Here is a 19,765-nt window from a genome sequence, read left to right as displayed (position 1 = left end):
GGAAGATTTTAGCAGCAGCAGCGCAGGAAGCCATACGTTACGGATAATTACACCTGACAGTTACAACCATGGTTGAACTAGTATAAGGTTGACCCATGAGATGCTCATTTTTGCGGATGTAGTGTTTTTCGCCTGTGACGTCACTGATTTCAGTGACGTCACGGGCGTCAACCAATCACCGAAATGCGATCAAACCAGTCAACCAATCAGTCGTGAGAATGACAGGATTGTTAACGTTTCTCGATCTACGTGACGTAACAAGAAAGCTGAACTGAAAGACGGAACTTCTTGTGGGTCAACCTTATATAGTTCAACCATGGTTACAACAGCTCTATCAAACGAATCGTGTATTCTTCTGCGCTCGCAAACGGAAGATGGAAAATCCGCACGACCGTCCCTTTTCGTTGATTGAAGTAATCGGGAGACGATTCACTCTAAAATGGAAGAACTAGGAGCGTGCTGAACTAAACTAGTAAAAGGGCGGTGAACCGATTCATTAAGTGAAATAATCTCGGATTGGTCACGCTAATATGTCGAAAGGTAGTCATTTCAATTGGTGCAGCTGCTCAGGTTCCAACAACCTAAATCACAAATTCGGATAAATCATAAAAATTGCCTAATCATAATTACGAATAATCATCGAATTTTGCGCTTACAGCGTCCCATCCGTTTTGACCAAGCAAATGTAAAGACCACCAAGTTAATTCAGTACAAATTATACTCCGTTAATCATCTCATCCCGGAAGAAATCTCCCCCAATTCTACACATGAAAAGGATAAGTAAACAGTCAATTATGAAACGCCATTAATTACTTCCTGTGAAAATGAGACATTAAACAACATTCATGAATCTAATTTGTGCCTCTAAGTAATTTCAGCTGCTCAAGTAATGGTAGTAACGAAAAGATCAGTTAATTGTACTACAGGAAGCCAGCCATTCAACCAACAGAACACCGCAAAAACCATTGGCAGCATTGATAGTATTACTTACAGCAATGACGAACGGGTCTCAAAGTCCTTAGTAAATGCGCACAAACATGGAAATAGTGGAAGTCATCTATGCGTCTGTTCTAAGTCATCTGTTCAACGAACGAAAATGTGTAGATTACCGCCAATTAATTCAGAGCTCGGTAGCAAAATGGATTGATTAATTTGACCAAAATGCTTACGAAAAGCATAGAGTATTCATCGCTACACTCATAGAACAGAGAATCATTCACAGTTGCGATCAGTGAATCAAATTCGTTCCATAAATCTAGGCTTACTGTCAGATGGCGGTAACAAAGAAAACGGAAAGCAATACGTGCACTTCAGAAAAAAAAATCATAGGATAAGTTGAACTAGATGAAGCAACGCAAATACTGCATCGCAAAAAAAAAGTTTCAGGACGAGCACAGCTCAACAATTCTGGGCATCAGAGAACACTTCTACAGAAGGACGACGTCATCGTCCTCGCGTTGAGTCCTCGGTTTCTTAAGAGGCTGATCGCTGTCCTGGTTGGAGGTTTTCCTCTTCTTCGCAGAGGGAGACGACTCGTCGGCCTCCACCATTTGGATATCTTCATCGCTGTCACCTGCTGCAAAAATTGCTAGAATTTATCATCTATTAGCGTAATTAATATACTCACGCCTGTTGATAGTCTTTTTATGGGGGTGAGCGAACCGATGTTTAGCTCAATCGTAAATTATTATAGCATTAACCTTGCGACTATGTAGAACTCATCCTTAAATCAATTTTTATAACTTAAGATAAACCTTAGTTTTCAGCAATTTATTCACTTCTGCGCATGCGTGTTTTCATTTTGTTTTGTTCATTTAAATTGCTCATTAGTGCTTTATAGTTCGATTGTTCAAAAGCTAACAATACTGGCTTTACGCGTGAAGTTTAACTCGGCAGGCTAGCTGCCTCCGTGGGGCTTCTGCGCTCAATTTATTTAAACCTTAGAGCTCGAATTTAACTTGGCATACATTTACAGTTTATGTACCAGCACATTCAAGTACCAGCAAACATACCTTATATTTATTTTATTTTCATAGTTCCCTATTAAAACTCTTAAATTCCCTTCAAAAATAGCAGAAGGTATGCATTTAATTCATTGTTCTGATTTTGCTGTTATATTCTAATACATGGCAATATAAAAAGAAGCAATTATTAGATAGAATTTCTAAACTGTTCATTCGTCATTGCCATTCACGCACCCCAACCTAACACCTTGGATTTCATCCATCGGCTGCTTGATATTAATTCCTTTGAATTACCCACGTCAGAATAATCTAATCAGAAAACACAGTTCCTTATATATTCGAATAATCTCATACCTACTAAACCCCTTTTTTCAGTGCCAATGTTGATGTTGGCCAATTTGCTAGCAGTTTATTCCACTTCCGTCGCTTATTAAATTTATTCCTTCCGTCCTTTAATAGTTTCATAGTTTTAATTGGCTACTTTCATTTCCTACTGTACAGAAATAAATAATAAATTCACAACCTATAAACTGAATAGTTAGCAGCCGGTAATCGATTGAAACCTTGCTTGGCCTTTTTAAGTACAGAATTACTCCATCACTGTAGATTCTGATACCAGCAACAGGCAATTGATGAACTAAAGACTAGTTCGTATCTGCATTTAACCTCCACAATAGCTCGATATAAATTCTAGCCTCAATGTACGAAGAAATCAGAAACGTGTTTTTGAAAATGAAAACCAAAAATCTTACCTTGGCCATCAGCGGCGGTGGCGGCAGGAGTTTCCGCAGAGGCAGAGTCTTGAATCTTCTTGAGCTGCTCAGCATCCGCCACAACTCGGAACTCCGAGCCATCGTCCAGAGAGTCGCTGCATAGTTAAGTAAATATTTTTCACTTAATTGGCAACTCCATATATTGACATTCATTCTACATTAAACGAAGTAAACTGTTAAGGAAAGTAAACACGTCAATGTCGAGACACATGCAATAGAAATATATTTTATTTCCACAAACTAACAGGTTTCAGAAGATGTTACAAAAAGTCAATAGGTATTCTTAATCAACATACAGTGGGGGGAAATAAATATTCGTACACTTGAAAAACCGTATTTTAATGTATGTAAGTACACAAACTTAACAGGAAAAGTGATTTAAATTATGTATTAAACAAACGCGAAGCTAAGCTAAGAAAAACGTGTTAAAAATACTGACATTTCACATCAAAGCGCGTTTTCTGAGGGATGCCGAAGACATGAGCTCGGATGTTTGCACAAGCAGTCACGAAGTCCATTGAACTCTGATCGTCCTTGTCCCACACCAGGTGATCACCAGAAGGCAGCGCCTGCAAAACGAGACGGTGAAGTTATGTTTGTGGTGAACAGTAAAACTGGTGACCCATGAGTGTTTTTCTAGTGTCAAATGAATATCCCAATGAACATGAACGATGAAATTCATGCAAGACCTGATCTGCAATCCGAGACCGATAAAATTATAACATGTCGACATTCAAACGAAACGGTGAGGTGACGTTCAAGGTGAACATTGAAAATAGAAGCCCATGAAATTTATGCAAGACTTGATCTACTATCTGGCTACTGCTAATACACGTTGGCATTCAAGATAGACAGGAACCCACTCCAGCAATACTTACTGTGAGACATAATACGCGACGATTGCAAATGCATACGCGTTGCCTAAACGTCTCTTTCCAGGGTTTGAGATAGAGGATTTCAGAGCCAAGAATCCAACTGATCTCACCTGGAATCGTTTACTGCACTCAGCAGTTGCAGTAGATAGCACCTGCAGGCACTGAGGAAGCGTCCACAACACCTGATCTTTAATAACACCGTCGCTGCTGTCTTCACTCTCTGAAGAAGAAATTCAAATGCATCTGTATACTTTTGTTTCAGGCATAAATACATTTTTATCAGTTAAATACGGTGTTCCAAACAAACATTTATGGAATAATTTCATAGAGATAACGCAGTCAAAATCATTAATTTAACTACAAAATTCAGTGAAGTTGTTTTATACTTTGAGTGGTTGCAGCACTTCAACGTTTGTGTTTCCAATTTAAAGTCAGTCAGTTCATAAAATTTAACTAAGTTTGCTTTCTTGCTTCGAGAGAATTGAGGTTGTCACTCAAGTTTTCATCGGCACGTTTCAAACTTAATCTGACTTCACAAAACCACATTGCCATTTTACATTTTGTTCTCATAAAATAAAAACCAAGTTCCGTAATATCAAATATAGTTTCAATTTCGTAACTCCAGCAACCAATCACTGATAGCTTTTCAAGCTAAACCCACCAATCACAGACGACAGATCAGCTCGCTTTGTAAGCGAGTTTTGAAAGTACAGCCCAAATCATAAAACCAAGTTCCGTAATATCAAATATAGTTTCAATTTCGTAACTCCAGTAACCAATCACTGATAGCTTTTCAAGCTAAACCCACCAATCACAGACGACAGATCAGCTCGCTTTGTAAGTGACTTTTGAAAGTACAGCCCAAATCATAAACTCATAAATACTCGTTAACAAGCAATATGAAGACAAATTCTATAAAATAACAAATACTGATATCTCACCTTCGTTTTGCTGAGCCATTATGGTCTCCCAAGTAAGAGGAGTTGGCTTGCGTCTTTTGCTCCATAATTTGTCCATTGACAACAAATATACGATATCATCGTGGAACAATTTACTGAACAGTTTCTGCACACAAGAGAAAATATTCAAGACATCAAAATATTAACTCAAAGTGGAATCAAATTTCGTTTTTTTACCATTGACCTATTCCAAGTACCAAAATACTCCCTAACAGTACACTTATAATCAATCCTCATTATTAACTAGAATCTAAGATGAACATATTAACAGAATTTCCACGTATTTCACAAGACAGGACTTCAAATAAGCCAAAATGTCACATGATGGGACTTCAACATGAGAATTACGGATTTAAATAACCAAAGTTGGAATCAATCATGATATCGATGGCCTATGTTTCACCTGGGGGTCATAGTTGTGGCTCTGAGCCCAAGTTCTAGTTGAAGTTCTTTCAACGTTTCCAGCAGCATTGGCAGCAGGTAAGCTCCCATTACCGTTGGTGGTGGAGTCTTTGGCTGTGCTTTGGCTTGAAGATCCATTCTGGCTAGTGCTATCACCCTGAAATAAGTTGGTATTATTCAGTAAAACACACATCGGAATGAACTTGCCATAATGCAAATAATGCATAAATTACAAGCTACAACATCATGCTCATCAGCATCACCTTGAAGGCCACATACGCTACGCGATTCTTTCATATCTACAGTAATAATAAAATAAAATGTGATATTAAAATTCATACGAACCTCCATATGTTCTGTACAAAAACTGTGCAAATTTCAATTTAATTCATACGATTAATTGAACCAAGGGGCACATGATGGCAATAAGCCTGGCCGCGGCTCGAGCTCTAACCTGTGTCTGGTCCCGCAATTCAGGGTCTGCAGAATCTGGAGAAACGTCTTCATCAGGATCTCCCTCACCGAAGAGCTGACTAAATATACAAAAAAAAAACGTGACAATTGAGATTAGAGGCTTGTTAAAGTTCCATTAGGATTATGACAAACTATAGGTACAGAACTGCACATGGAGAATTGTAGATACAAAACCATGCATTTCACACTAGTCCTGAGAAACAAGATCAATTTGAGGAAAATAAGAAATTTAGGCAAAAAGATTAACAGGATATTACATATTAGTTTAGACCAAATATAAGGTAAAATGGTGAATTAAGAAATTTAAACCTATTTCCGCTTCATGTTTATTCAACATCAAACATATGCTTTAAAGCATTGTATGTTATGCACTTGCCTTTATCAATTTTCTGCTAAAAGTTGAAGAACTATGAAAAAAGCTCCACAAAAATGTTCACTTTACAATGGTGTAAAACCAGGGACATGTTAGATAATGAACAAGTTACTCACTTGAAAAGATGTTTAGCCCAGACAATGCAGTGAATGGGTTCTGAGGGAGTGTTCCGAATGGTGCAGCCAGGGAAGGTTTTAGCAGCAGCTTTAGGCTGGCATTCGTAGCATTCTGTTGAACCTTTGCGGATTACCTGCAACAAAATCATAACAGTGAATATTTTACTAAAGGCAGCATAACCTAAAAAGGCAATTATATAATTCTTTCCAGGCAAGCTTGACATGCAAGTATTGCAGAATTACAGTTCTAGACGAGATTATAAATGGCACATGTATGCATACGAGCGAGCTACATAAAAGTATTACATATTTATATAAAAATACAAGAATTTCAATGAGGGTGAAAGCAAATTAGGTTTAATTTTATTTTACTATGTTTGGTGTTGAGAATTACAAAGCCCATGTAAAACAATCAATATTTCTATTGCAGTAGCTATAGAACTTGTGACAGAAACAAAGTCTTCAATTCACCAATAATGATGTAAAATTTTTAAAAGAATTTCCACAATATGAATGTATTGATGACATACCGTAACCTGTCCCAGGTAACCAGCAGATCCACTCTCAATCAAAGTGATATCAGCAGCTAAGCACATTCTGTTGACATGGTTACGAGCCGCTCTGTTGTCCAGAGCATTCATGACCACACTGAACTTCTGGTAGAAAGTTACACCGTAGTCAGGGCTGCAAAAAATTATACTGTGCATGAGTATGAAAAAATTAAAACTATTCAAGACATAGAATAATTAACAGAAAAACATAGTTTTACAAAGCTAAAGAAGGTTATGTCTTGTCTCAACTTCACAAAAATTACTCTTAAATTAAATATTAGTTCAGAAAATTTTTCTACGCAACTTGGCTATGGTACGTACTCAACTGCTTGATTTCAAAACTAGGTCTTAACAGCAACATTCGTGAATTAAAATTGATAGCAACATTACCTTGCAATATGAGCAGATCAAGCATAAATTTCATAAGCTAACTGATGAAAAACTTGGCACACAGAGTATGAAAATTAAAGACAAAACTTTTGAGCAAAATCATTTGAAACAAATAAAGTGTCTGAGAACCCACCTCATGATACTGTCATGGTGAGCAACAATGTTGGCTTGTGGACAGAATTGCAGAGCCGATTCTCTAGCAACTTGAGATTTACTCCGACCAACATGTTGCTTGTGGAACAAAAACTGCCGGTTCAAGTTGCTGACATCAATTGTATCAAGATCAATCTGCAAGAAAAAAAAATAATTTAATTTGACATCTAGATACAAGGTAATGATACAGTATTAATATTAAATTCAATACTCAATGCAACACAACAAAATCTAGAATTATTTCAAAGTCTCGTGTGCATAAATATAAAAGCATACACCTACAGAAGAGGCTCCAAAATGTCATGTAGTGAACTAAACCCATGTATAATTTTTTTATTTTGATAAGTTTAATTAATGCCGTTTATTCAACTTTCTATCCAGACTGGCAAAACTGTGTGGAAAAGAAAGCCAAAGTACCTTGCTAAAATTTTCAGTATGCCTGTAGCTTTCACATGACTTCTCTCAACCACCCATTTTCATTTAGAATTCCTAGCAGGCATTGAAAAAAGCACTTTTTCATGTGTGAAAGTGTGAAAAAAATGTGCATGATATTGTGGTCTTGATGAAAAAGAATGCTAATTAATATTTCACAACTAAAAATAAGTAATAGCAGTTTATAATAGTGTGCTGAGAGTGCCAATATTGGTAAGGCAGTGGGTGGACATAATGTGGCATTGAGCCTCCTGTTACAATAGAGAATGGGTACTTGCTAACATATTTTGGATCTAATACCATGCTACTCCCTGGCCCAACTAGAAAAATACACAACGTCAAACAGGGTAATAAGCGATTTTTTTCATTTTTTGTTGATAACTTTTTACCATGAAACATTTCATGAACAAGTTTGGGCTCATTTTAAAGGTCTTAGCAAGGGTTATTGTACAGCATCTCTGAATAAATTCCATATTCTATTCGTAAGGTGCCATAGGCAAACAAAAGCATCACAAATTACCTCTGGGACAGGAGCAACTTGGGACACTTGAAATAAAATTTAATTTTAAAAGTTTTAGTTTAGTTTAGTGGCCAAATGTTTACTAGCGCTTCAGCTATTTAGCTATCTCGCACCGAAAGTCAAGATGAACATCACCATAGAGGTGGAAGGTCTCAATTATTCATCACCCACAGGGGCGGAAGGTCTCAGATGTCCAGCCCGCTGAAGCTGGCTCGAAAGAAGCAGCGTTAGCATCTCAAAGAGACGAAGTGACAAGGAGGGACNCCCCAACACTCACAGCAAACCTGCAGCTGCAACACTCACAGCAAACCTGCAGTCGACGATGAAGAGCAGCACGTCCGACTTGTCCATGACCCGCCACAGCTGGCGCCAGGTCTCCGTGTTCTGCTCGTACAGGTTCAGGTCGCGGTCACCGAATTTCTCCTGCGTCTCCTCAGCGAACAACCGCACGCTGCGGGCCTCGTGCATCTCCAGCGTCTCTTTGGTCATCTTCTGGTAGCCTGTAGAGGGTAAATGCGGCATGAAATCAGCATTTACAGCATGAAATGCATTTACAGCAATACAGCACGAAGTAATACAGTATTAAGTAAATGAAGCATGAAATGAATGCAGCATGACATGAATGCAGCATGAAAAAAATGAGTCATGAAGTAATGCAGCATGAAATGAATGCAGAATGAAAGACATAAATGAGACAGACTTCTTCAGCATGTGCATGATATTGGTGCACATGTGCCCTAAAATTTAAATAAATGCAGTGAACGCGTGTCCTAGGGTTGAAGGCAGTAAATGCTGTCTCTTATACACATCTAGATGTGTATAAGAGACAGCCTAAAATTTGTCATTTGCATATGTAACTAGAAGAGTTCTACTACAATGCATCAAAACCTGGAGTTATTTAACCAAAAAATAAAAAAATTGGAGGGGGTGCTCTGACTGGCTTTAAATAATAGCTTTTTTTCCTGGGTCACATTTTTAATTTTTTAACCTATTAGATATGCAAACTTTTTCAATCTTTCTATTGTGTTATGTAGCCTCAGTATTAGGCCTTTAATGCCCATCAACAAAATTTTTCCATGTCAAATAGTTTTTGAGTTGTGGGGGTTTTTGTTAAAAAAACGAAAAGTGGTCTTTGTTACCCAGCTGGTCTCCATACCCAGGATGGTGCCGTTTTCCGTGGATTAATCCGGCGTAAACGAGGCTCCAAGCCCTTCTACTGGAGTACAATGCGGCATACAAAGAGCTAAAATAACATTATTGGCGCACACGGCCGGTGTACGTCCGCATCTGGCTTGTCCCGACGTACCGTACGTCCGCATCTGGCTTGTCTTGGCGTACGTCCGCATCTGGGTGATCTAGCTTGTCCCGACGTACGTCCTCATCTGGTTTTGAGCATTTTGGTGCATACCAATGCGTTTTANCGTTGTAGGAGAGATAGTTACAGGAGGCGCATCATTGGAAGAGTTCATTTCAGTTTTCATAAAGTTTGTTTTCGTCCGATACGCTGAGCAGGCACCCAATGGCCTCCAACAAGGGGATCCCTACTGTCGGGCACACGCAGTCCCGGCGGGACCACTCTTACGCTCGGATATAGCCCCGGTTATCCAGGGCCCAGCGGGTTATGCGCTTGACTAGCGTTGCAAGACGGGGCGCCACTCCATCCGCGCGGCGTTTAAACAGCCCCCCGCCAGCCCAGGAGTCCCTCAGCTAACCCTCGCCGTTAGTGACTATTAAAGCTGGCGGGTCGGGTCTAAGTCCCCGCCATTGTTTTGTACGAATACTTTTTTCACCCGAAAAGTGAACATGTTGCATTGTTTTTTGTTGCATTGAGATTTAATTTCTTTTGATAGTATTTTTGAATACTATGCGTCTCTATACATAATTTCAATCACTTTTCCTGTTAAGTTTGTGTACTTACATACATTAAAATACGATTTTTCAAGTGTACGAATATTTATTTCCCCCCACTGTAAAATGATGGCAGGATAGTCTTAGATTTAACATCATAGCTCATACGTCAGACAGTTCGCTACACTAATATACAGCATCTCACCAATGCAAGACGTTGAGGGCGAGCGTGTAGTTCTGCAAGAAGTCGTCGCAGTTCAGTCGAGTGCCGTCCACCACACTGAAATCCTGTAGGTGAACACCGTATGAAGTGAAAATAGCAGTGTATTAATGAACATTAAGCAATATATAGAAAACATAGCAACATATGGCAATCATGCAGCAACACATGACAATCATGTAGCAACATATGGCGAACACGTAGCAAATTTAGGACATGTAGCAAAACTGCAGAATACTCATATGTGATAAAATTATGCCTAAAGAACGTAATGGGGATAAACATTGCTAAATGCAGTCTAAGATTTCTATGCTTTGTTAATGAAACGAGCTAGCCGTATAAGAGGCTACGTATTACGATGGTATTCATTAACGCTACTGTCACCACTGAATGCTTGAAGCAATCAGGGTCAATAATTTCATGAAGAGGTCCGTAGCTTCTACAGGTTTGGAGCGACGTGAACAGATGACGCTCCCCAACCTTGACAGTTGGGGAGCCTTTAAAGTTACAGTCAGAATACAATCTAGTAGACTAACCTTGAGAGTTTTAGGGAGATTATGAGACGTCTCGCCAGGCTCAGAGGAAATCAGGATAGTTCCCTTGCCATCAGCAACTTCGACATCGGGAGCGACCATATTGAAAGTGCCTTTCAAGATTTTTTCTTCTAGCACCGCGAGCGTCGTGGTAGCCGTGTTGAGCATGACGTTCACTTCGTTCTTGGCGCTGCACACGTAGCACGTAGGCACTGGCTTCTCCAGTCGACATGGGACCAGGATGCGGCCTCGAGGATTAGGTAAGCGATTCAAGTAAACCTGCACATGAAAACAAGTGATTACTAAGGGAGTTTGGTACACGAACAAGAATTTATTATAACCATGGTCTTTGGAATTGATTAATGTGATCACGGTGCTGCAAAAAAAAAACAGGCGCCGATTTCATTGATTGACAGTAGATGAAAATCAGGACAGAGACTCCCCACTAACAAAGCAGATACGAGGAAAGGGCAGAATCTTTCAAATGAGATCATTGATATTTTAGTAGAATTAAGGTATTCCTTGAAGAGCAACTCACTGTGCGGCAATCATCAAATCTATTGTCGAGGACTTTGATGGCCTCTAGGACGAGCAGGCCCGCGATGATGGCGTTAGTGGTCGCTATCGCGGGTATGATGTTGCCCGCCATTGCTGCAAAATTATGCGCAGTCGTTAGTGTCAGTGCATATATTAAACAAATTTCCATTGGATACATAAAAACAAAGATACGCCCTCAAATTTTGCCTAATTAATTCATAATAACAACGTGACAATCAGTACAATTTTTGATAGGTCACCACGATAAATAGAATTTGCAAGCAATCCTTTCGGCAATTATGATTCTAGGGCTTTGGCATCTTAGGCCCAGCCTTCAACATGTTTTGCATGAACAATTGCAATGTTTAATAACATTCATTTCATTAAAGCTTGTCAAAATTTCTGAAAATGATCCTCGCAAATCCTATAACCAGTATAAATAAAATACTTAAAAAAAACTTTTTAAAAAACCACGTTTTTCTTGTGGACTAAAAAGTAGAAAATAAATTATTGTTCGCCCCAAAAAAACGTGTGCCGGGCAGATTTATGATTAAAGCGAAAAGCACACAACACTTAAATTTTGGAAATTTGATGGTGAACGTACAGCCCGACTCACGTTTTTTTGGGGCGAACAATTGATCATTAGGCATCGGCCACTTTGATCACAGAGAGCGCTCATCAGTGTTGATCATTGGGCATCGGCTAAACCGATCGTAAATCGCGCGCGCTTGTGTCGATCATTAGGCATCTTCCACTTTGATCGCAAAGAGCATGCTTCTGTGTTGATCATTGGGCATCGGCTAAACCGATCGTAAATCGCGCGCGCTTGTGTCGATCATTAGGCATCTTCCACTTTGATCGCAAAGAGCACGCATCAGTATTGATCATTGGGCATCGGCTAAACCGATCGTAAATCACGCGCTCTTGTGTCGATCATTAGGCATCTTTCACTTTGATCGCAAAGAGCGCGCTTCTGTGTTGATCATTGGGCATTGGCTAAACCGATCGTAAATCGCGCGCGCTTGTGACGATCATTAGGTATCTTCCACTTTGATCGCAAAGAGCGGGCATCAGTATTGATCATTGGGCATCGGCTAAACCGATCGTAAATCACGCGCGCTTGTGTCGATCATTAGGCATCGGCCATTTTGATTGCAAGGAGCGCGCATCAGTGTTGATCATTGGGCATTAGCTATATAGATCGTAAATGTAAAGCACGTGTGTTTCTGACGATCGCCAGGCATCAATTGTAAAGTACGTGTGCCTGTGTCGATCATGCAGCATTGGCGAGGGTTACACTTCCGTTTTTAGCAAGCATATTGGCAACTTTCTTCCCTGGCGTACTGGCGTACATCCGAAAACAAACCTCCGGCGTACACGCTGCACCTACCTGACCATGGGCTGGTCTAAGTTACCCCATTTTACGGTACTCTTTCACTGCGTACGTTCACCTCGTGCTTTCTATGTTTACGTATTACAAGGCGGTATTACACACTTATGTTTTGGTTGTGTCTAGTTACTCTAGTTGGATTTCACAATAAATAGATTTGATTCACATTCCATTCTGAGATTTAAATGATTGAAAGTTTTTTTATATTATAAAAACCCATTTATACATTCCAGATTTGAATTTTTTCCATTTTTTGCCCTATTATGTTGAATTTATCTTAATAAATTCACTTCAAATTCTGATTGATTTCGTCTGCCATTACGTGTTTTCGAACGTTTTGCATCTTCTAGAAAATGTTTGTTGTTTAAAATGGGAAACTGTTTCATTATATAAAACATAGAGCATGTACCATGGGCCATAGTGGCAAAGCAGAGTTTTTTAGACTCTTCCAGTCTTCCTCAAGTTCATTTTTGAGTCCTATAAGTAGACCAGCCAGTAAAGTATCTTGGATACCAGAATTATCATACCTACATAAGAAATCTGTTAAAATCTCAAGACTCAAGTAAATGAGGAAATTAAAATGAACTGATTCTAAAAAAATCTCTGGTTTGCCACTATGCTGAACTAGCCACTGTAAGCCACGCTGCCACAGAGGTGCATTAGTTATGCTAATTCAAAAATGACACTGACTTAGGTACCTAGCCTATTCAAAATGCCTATTATAGTTCTACTATCTACCGCTTCAAGATTGTAAAAATTATATTTGGTAGAATTCAAATCTAAGAAAAAAAATTAGCACATCAAAAAAAGAACAGCAGGGCTGCTTTATTTGATAGGGCCGAAGCCTGCAGACTAACAGGCGCCAGCGCCCAGCGTCAGCCCGGCCCGCCATGGGGCTTGTTTACCTGCGGCTTTAGCAGTTCCGAGCGGCATGCAGAAGACTGAATATTTAATAAATACAAAACTCACCACTTCAATGTCATGAAATCCAGATAGAACCAAGTTCTTTAATAGCTCACATCCAATTCCTCCGGCACCTACGACCAGTACTTTACTGGATTTTATTGAATTTTGAATACTTGTGGGAAAAATACCTGAAACGTGAGCAGCCATCTTGACGGACACTATGCTCCTAGCGAACTTTATCTTCGAGGTCTCATGCTAGTACAACAGAGGATCGAAAAAGTTAAACCAATTATTATATTCTACAATACTTGATGGTATGCATTTTTTAGAAGCTCAATGTTTTGTTTATTTCGATACTAAAAGATTCTAATGAAGCAATTAGGCTTGATATTTCAGTCAATTCGCAGCAAACTATCTATATTTTGTACAAGTGGACGAGTGTACACTCTGCCAGTAAAATTTTATCAAAAAGTCCAGTTAGAGAAATTGTTTATTCTGTTTGTAGCCCCATCATCCCATATCGGTATATGAGAACTGGCATTCTATTTACAAAAATTAAGTTGGTAAGTTTGTCTCACGACTCCTTGAGTGAACGTAGACATGTAATTATTGAGTTACTTTACAGCAGGGTGGGGCAGGAACTTTTTTTCAAATGCACGCATATATGAGGCTTTTGTATACCATCCATATTATATTTTAAGAAAAAATATCTTCGGGACTTTTATAATAATTTCTCGTAATTATTATTCCGACTGAAAATTAAAAAGCTTACCATAATCTTTGCGAATGTTAGTAATCTTGTTTTTCCCCTCAAGTAGAAATTTTCTGTAAATTCAAAAATTAAAAACTAACAATTAGTGCGGGCATTCGATAACAACTTATATCTATAAGTCTATTTGAAGAAAAAACCTCCTGCAATCGAAATTACTCTGCTAGAGGAATAATTTGATAACATGAACTTCTGTTTATTGAGAAGATTACCAATATTTAATAATTTTATTTCCCATGCAACGCCTTTTGTGTACAACCTGATTAATTGTTAATAAACAGGTGCCACTCGAGCCCCTATTTCAATACCTGTCATAGACATATGGACTGAGATCCTAGACGCGGGAGGCAGCATTGATGTGATTTATACCGACTTTATGAAAGCCTTTGACTCTGTGCCTCACCGAAGACTGCTGTCCAAGGTTTCATCACTTGGTATCCGGAGCAAAGTATTGAGCTGGATCCAGGCCTTCCTATCTGGCAGATCACAGTGCGTTGTTGTTAATGGAGAGAGATCAACTCAGGCACCAGTCACTAGTGGAGTTCCGCAGGGATCAGTTTTGGGCCCCATCCTTTTCGTCATTTACATTAACGACCTGCCGAGTTGCTGCATTAACATGGTCAAGATCTTCGCCGATGACGCGAAGGTGTTTGCCCGAAGTGATAGAGCAGACGCCGTTCAAACACTGCAGAATGATCTCAATAGAATGCAGGAGTGGTCAGATGATTGGTTACTCAGGTTCCATCTGGAGAAATGTCACGTTCTGAAACTAGGGAGTAAGAAATCTGAGGCAAAATAAACATGAAGAGAACAAATGATGGGAAGTCGTACACGGTACAGCTTCAGGAGAGCGAAGTGGAAAGGGACCTGGGGGTCTTCGTTGACAGCAGTCTGAATTTCGGGGGAGCATGTGGCAAGAATGACGTCAAAGGCAAACCAGGTGGTGGGGGTGATACGGTGTAACTTCGACTTCCTAGACGAAAACTTGTTTGTTCAGCTTTACAAGAGCCTTGTGAGGCCCTTAGTTGAATATGGACATTCTGCCTGGCAGCCGTTTCACAAGACTCTATGTGCTGACATTGAAGACGTTCAGAGATGGGGCACCAAGCTCCTCTCTTCGATCAGAGATTTGCCATACTCCGCCAGGCTGGAAGCGTTGCGTCTCCCCTGTCTTGAGCATAGGCGCCAGCGGGGTGACCTTATCGATACGTACAAGTACGTACATGGACTGTACAGGGTGTTAAAGCCCAAGTTCAGTTGTCAAGCAACAAGGATACTAGAGGCCACTCTCTGAAGCTCGCAAAAGGCAGATGCCGACTCAGCGTAAGGAGCAACTTCTTTTCACAGCGAGCAATTAACTCATGGAATAGTCTGCCATAGTCAGTCGTAACAGCGCCATCTGTAAACAGCTTCAAGAGCAGGTTACAGTTTCTGGAGGGACAACCCGGCCCTGTACAGCCCTTCATGCTACGAGTGATGAGGCTTCGATCATCTTGGAACAGACACTGCGATGTGCGCGGTGCTAATAAAAATTGTTGTCGACCAATGAACAGGACCGTCAGGGACCTTAAATCGTATTGTCAAAGTCAAAGTCTGTTGTTGCGGTCAATCGGTAAATTAAACATAACATCGCATTTATCTGAAATTTGAAATTTCAAATAAAGACAGTTGTTGAGACAAACATAATGGATACGGTCCAGAATTAGACCACAGATTTTGCAGCAACTTAGCATGAAACTTTCCATTTGAAAGCATCTTAAACTCAGTATTTATTTCAATATATGTGTTTAAAAAACTTGTGTTATAATAATTCAGAGACAGAGTATTATTCTGTTTTATTAATTCTTGAATCATATTTGAATCAAGATATCAACGTTTGAAGTCATAGATCTGTCCATATCTGATTATTTTATATTGTAAAATGCGTTAATAATTATGAATTTGAGATAAATACAATATTCCACATGTATAAACATTTTAGCACATATATAAAATTGTGAAAATTTGTAGAAATTGATGCTTATTTAGCGATGAATATCGTCAGTGAACTCGTGTAAGGTCACTCATAGGAGCGTCCCAGGTAACGGACAGGTAAGACTCCTGCAGGTCCTGATTTCGGACAGTTGCGGTCCGCATTCCACGCAGTGTGGGTGTCAGTGAGCGCTCTCTGCTCATCGCAAAGAATGAACGCTTACAAGAGAATCCACTTTTATCGTCCGGTGAGTGTTGATTGTCAAATGAACGTGATGATTAATTTATCCCAATGAATCCTTCAATTGGTTAGGCCTCATTTTGACAGCAAATTCTGATATATTTTATAATTGTTCACAAAAAAACGGCGTAAATACTCAAACGGATACGATTGCGTTCAATTAGAGGCGAAAATGTTTTCCCCTGGACATAGATAGGGTGCTGTACAACATGGCATCTTCGGCGTTGAAGAAATATACCTGTAGCCGATTCATGTACTTTTCATGACATGTTCACAGATCTAAAAACTGTCATTTTAACAAGATCTATTCAACTAATGTTGTTTTAAATCAACACTGGACATTTACTAATTCCGTAAGGTGTTATGCAAGAAATGTTGTCGCATGGATGAGTTGTAACGCATTTTTTAGCTTATAGTTATAGCGGTACCCCCTGGTGTTGGTTTTTGTTTCAAATTCTAGTAATACATCTGGAGGCTTATATATAGCTAAATAATATAGATTTAATAAGCTCAAGTATTAATAATAATGTAGGTGAACTTCTCATCTAAAAAAAGTGATAGTTAAAGACAAAGAAACGTCATTATATTAATTAAAATTTTACAAATTAAACGTCATTGTACATTACTGAAATTTAAAACTTTAAACGTAGCTTAGTCACCATCATTGCTTTTAAGACATGATATTGTACAAGTTTTTCCCTGAATTTTTGGTGTAATATGTATAGTTTTCCTGTTCCAGCTCTGGCCACTGAACAAATGGAGTCCAATGCATCCCTGAAATAATCGTGCACTGAGGGATTATAAATGCAACAAAAAAATTGCATTCGCTCAGTTGACCTTTGACTTCAACTTGATAAATGGAAAGAGACGAGCGTGAATAAGCTCTATCTTTTACTTTTTATGATATTATTGTTATTATATTCGTATTTAAATAATTATAATAATATGCTCGTATCCACCTGCTCGTACCCAACTGCTCGTATCCACCTGCTCGTATCCACCTGCTCGTATCCAACTGCTCGTATCCAACTGCTAGTATACAACTGCTAGTATCCAGCTGCTCGTATCCAGCTGCTCGTATCCAACTGCTAGTATCCAGCTGCTCGTATTCAACTGCTCGTATCCACCTGCTCGTATCCAACTGCTCGTATCCACCTGCTCGTATCCAACTGCTCGTATCCACCTGCTCGTATCCAACTGCTCGTATCCACCTGCTCGTATCCACCTGCTCGTATTCAACTGCTAGTATCCAGCTGCTCGTATCCAACTGCTCATATCCAGCTGCTCGTATCCAACTGCTCGTGCCCAACTGCTCGTATCCAACTGCTCGTATCCAACTGCTCGTATCCAACTGCTCGTATCCAACTGCTCGTATCCAACTGCTCGTATCCAACTGCTCGTATCCACCTGCTCGTATCCACCTGCTCATATACACGCGGGATGCGACAAGTTCGCTGCTCTCTGTAATTGGGAGCTCAAGTTGTGCTCACGGAGATCGGGTAAGAAGTTCGCTCGAAGTTCCGTGGCCAGCGCTTGAGACGTTCCCGATGCTTATGTTGTTCTGACGTGTCTTTGTGGTGATAATTTTGTTGTTCTGACGTGTCTTTGTGGTGATATTTTTGTTGTTCTGACGTGTCTTTGTGATGATATTTTTGTTGTTCTGACGTGTCTTTGTGATGATATTTTTGTTGTTCTGACGTGTCTTTGTGATGATATTTTTGTTGTTCAGGCGTGTCTGTGTGATGATATTTTTGTTGTTCAGACGTGTCTTAGGGATGATATTTCTGTTGTTCAGGCGTGTCTTTGTGATGATATTTTTGTTGTTCAGGCGTGTCTTTGTGATGATATTTTTGTTGTTCAGGCGTGTCTTTGTGATGATATTTTTGTTATTCAGGCGTGTCTTTGTGATGATATTTTTGTTATTCAGGCGTGTCTTTGTGATGATATTTTTGTTATTCAGGCGTGTCTTTGTGATGATATTTTTGTTGTTCTGACGTGTCTTTGTGATGATATTTTTATTGTTCAGACGTGTCTTTGTGATGATATTTTTATTGTTCAGACGTGTCTTTGTGGTGATATTTTTGTTGTTTTGAGGTGTCTTTGTGATGATATTTTTGTTGTTCAGACGTGTCTTTGTGGTGATATTTTTGTTGTTCAGACGTGTCTTTGTGATGATATTTTTGTTCTTCTGACGTGTCTTTGTGATGATATTTTTGTTGTTTTGAGGTGTCTTTGTGATGATATTTTGTTGTTCAGACGTGTCTTTGTGATGATATTTTTGTTGTTCAGACGTGTCTTTGTGATGATATTTTTGTTGTTCAGACGTGTCTTTGTGATGATATTTTTTCTGTTGAGAACATGAAGGTCGTATGAATTGAATTCATCGTCTAAAATTTGAGCTTAATTCCCCTGGCACAGAAATAGCAAGCTGGTGGAAATTTAGTCTTTTCTATCCATCTTTAAATATCAGAGTTTTGCCGAAACTATTTTACGATTAAAATATAAATGTCAATAATAAAAAGTTGATAATTTGTTTTTATGTTTATTGATAAAACTCATGATCTCGGCAGCTACCACTCTATTGAAGTAAAGCACCAAACGGTAGTAATAGTTAGCATTTCTATTGATTATTAAATGTCGAAGAAAATAAAGCGATGCAAATGTTGTGGCATCAGCACCAAACGTTGAGACTATTAAACATTTTTATTCATCATTAAGTATGGAAGGAACTAACGCGATGCAAATGTTGTGGTCTCAGCATTAACTGTTGTGGCTATTCAGCATTTTTATTCATTTTATTCATTATTAAGCGTGGAAGGAACTAACGCGATGCAAATGCTGTGACCTCAGCACCAAACATTGTGGCTATTCAGTCTATACAGCATTTCTATTCATTATTAAGTATGGGAGGAACTAACGCAATGCAAATGTTGTGGTCTCAGCATTAACTGTTGTGGCTATTCAGCATTTTTATTCATTATTAAGCATGGAAGGAACTAACGCGATGCAAATGCCGTGACCTCAGCACCAAACGGTGACTAATCAAGCGAAGAGACGCCCTGGACCGGCAACCGAAGACGCCTGATGTTCTCTTCGTGGCTTGTAATTTGACGTTGAAATAAGACGCCGTGCAGCCGCCGGTCGATATCAAAGCCGCACCGCTGTCGTGCCCGACGAAGTTCACGTCAAAAAATCTTGTCAGGGATTTATATCAACGAAATTACAAAGCGCAGGATCAAGTCCCTGGCTAATATGTAAATTAACGTTGCCTTGCGCTCATCATATGATTGAGGTTATTACGCTAACGAAATTTAGATGCTGGTCAGACTCTGAAACAGATCCCGCCTAGGACTCGGGGAGCACGTAAA

General features: G+C 39.3%; 1 protein-coding gene across 1 annotated transcript; it reads right to left on the bottom strand.

The window, feature by feature from the left end:
- Positions 1-796: 796 nt before the first annotated feature.
- Positions 797-13,657, bottom strand: LOC108676867 (SUMO-activating enzyme subunit 2). The gene is made up of 11 exons (XM_047879823.1): positions 13,480-13,657; positions 7,011-7,165; positions 6,467-6,620; positions 5,937-6,070; positions 5,428-5,506; positions 4,975-5,130; positions 4,554-4,677; positions 3,723-3,832; positions 3,173-3,306; positions 2,717-2,832; positions 797-1,576 (listed from the first exon to the last, which is right to left on the bottom strand). Exons 1-11 carry the CDS (start codon positions 13,621-13,623, stop codon positions 1,428-1,430), a joined length of 1,455 nt encoding a protein of 484 aa, XP_047735779.1. The 5' UTR covers positions 13,624-13,657; the 3' UTR covers positions 797-1,427.
- Positions 13,658-19,765: the final 6,108 nt, after the last annotated feature.

Source organism: Hyalella azteca, unplaced genomic scaffold (assembly GCF_000764305.2).
Source record: "Hyalella azteca isolate HAZT.00-mixed unplaced genomic scaffold, Hazt_2.0.2 contig3902, whole genome shotgun sequence".
NCBI lineage: Eukaryota > Metazoa > Arthropoda > Malacostraca > Amphipoda > Hyalellidae > Hyalella > Hyalella azteca.
This window is presented reverse-complemented; position numbering and strand designations above follow the sequence as displayed.

Excerpts from the sequence above, each read along its gene's own strand:
- LOC108676867 (XM_047879823.1), bottom strand. The coding sequence starts at position 13,623 with ATGGCTGCTCACGTTTCAGGTATTTTTCCCACAAGTATTCAAAATTCA. Across the intron at positions 5,507-5,936 it reads TGGGCTAAACATCTTTTCAA|TCAGCTCTTCGGTGAGGGAG; the intron begins GTGAGTAACTTG and ends TTGTATATTTAG. Across the intron at positions 5,131-5,427 it reads AATTGCGGGACCAGACACAG|GGTGATAGCACTAGCCAGAA; the intron begins GTTAGAGCTCGA and ends AACTTATTTCAG.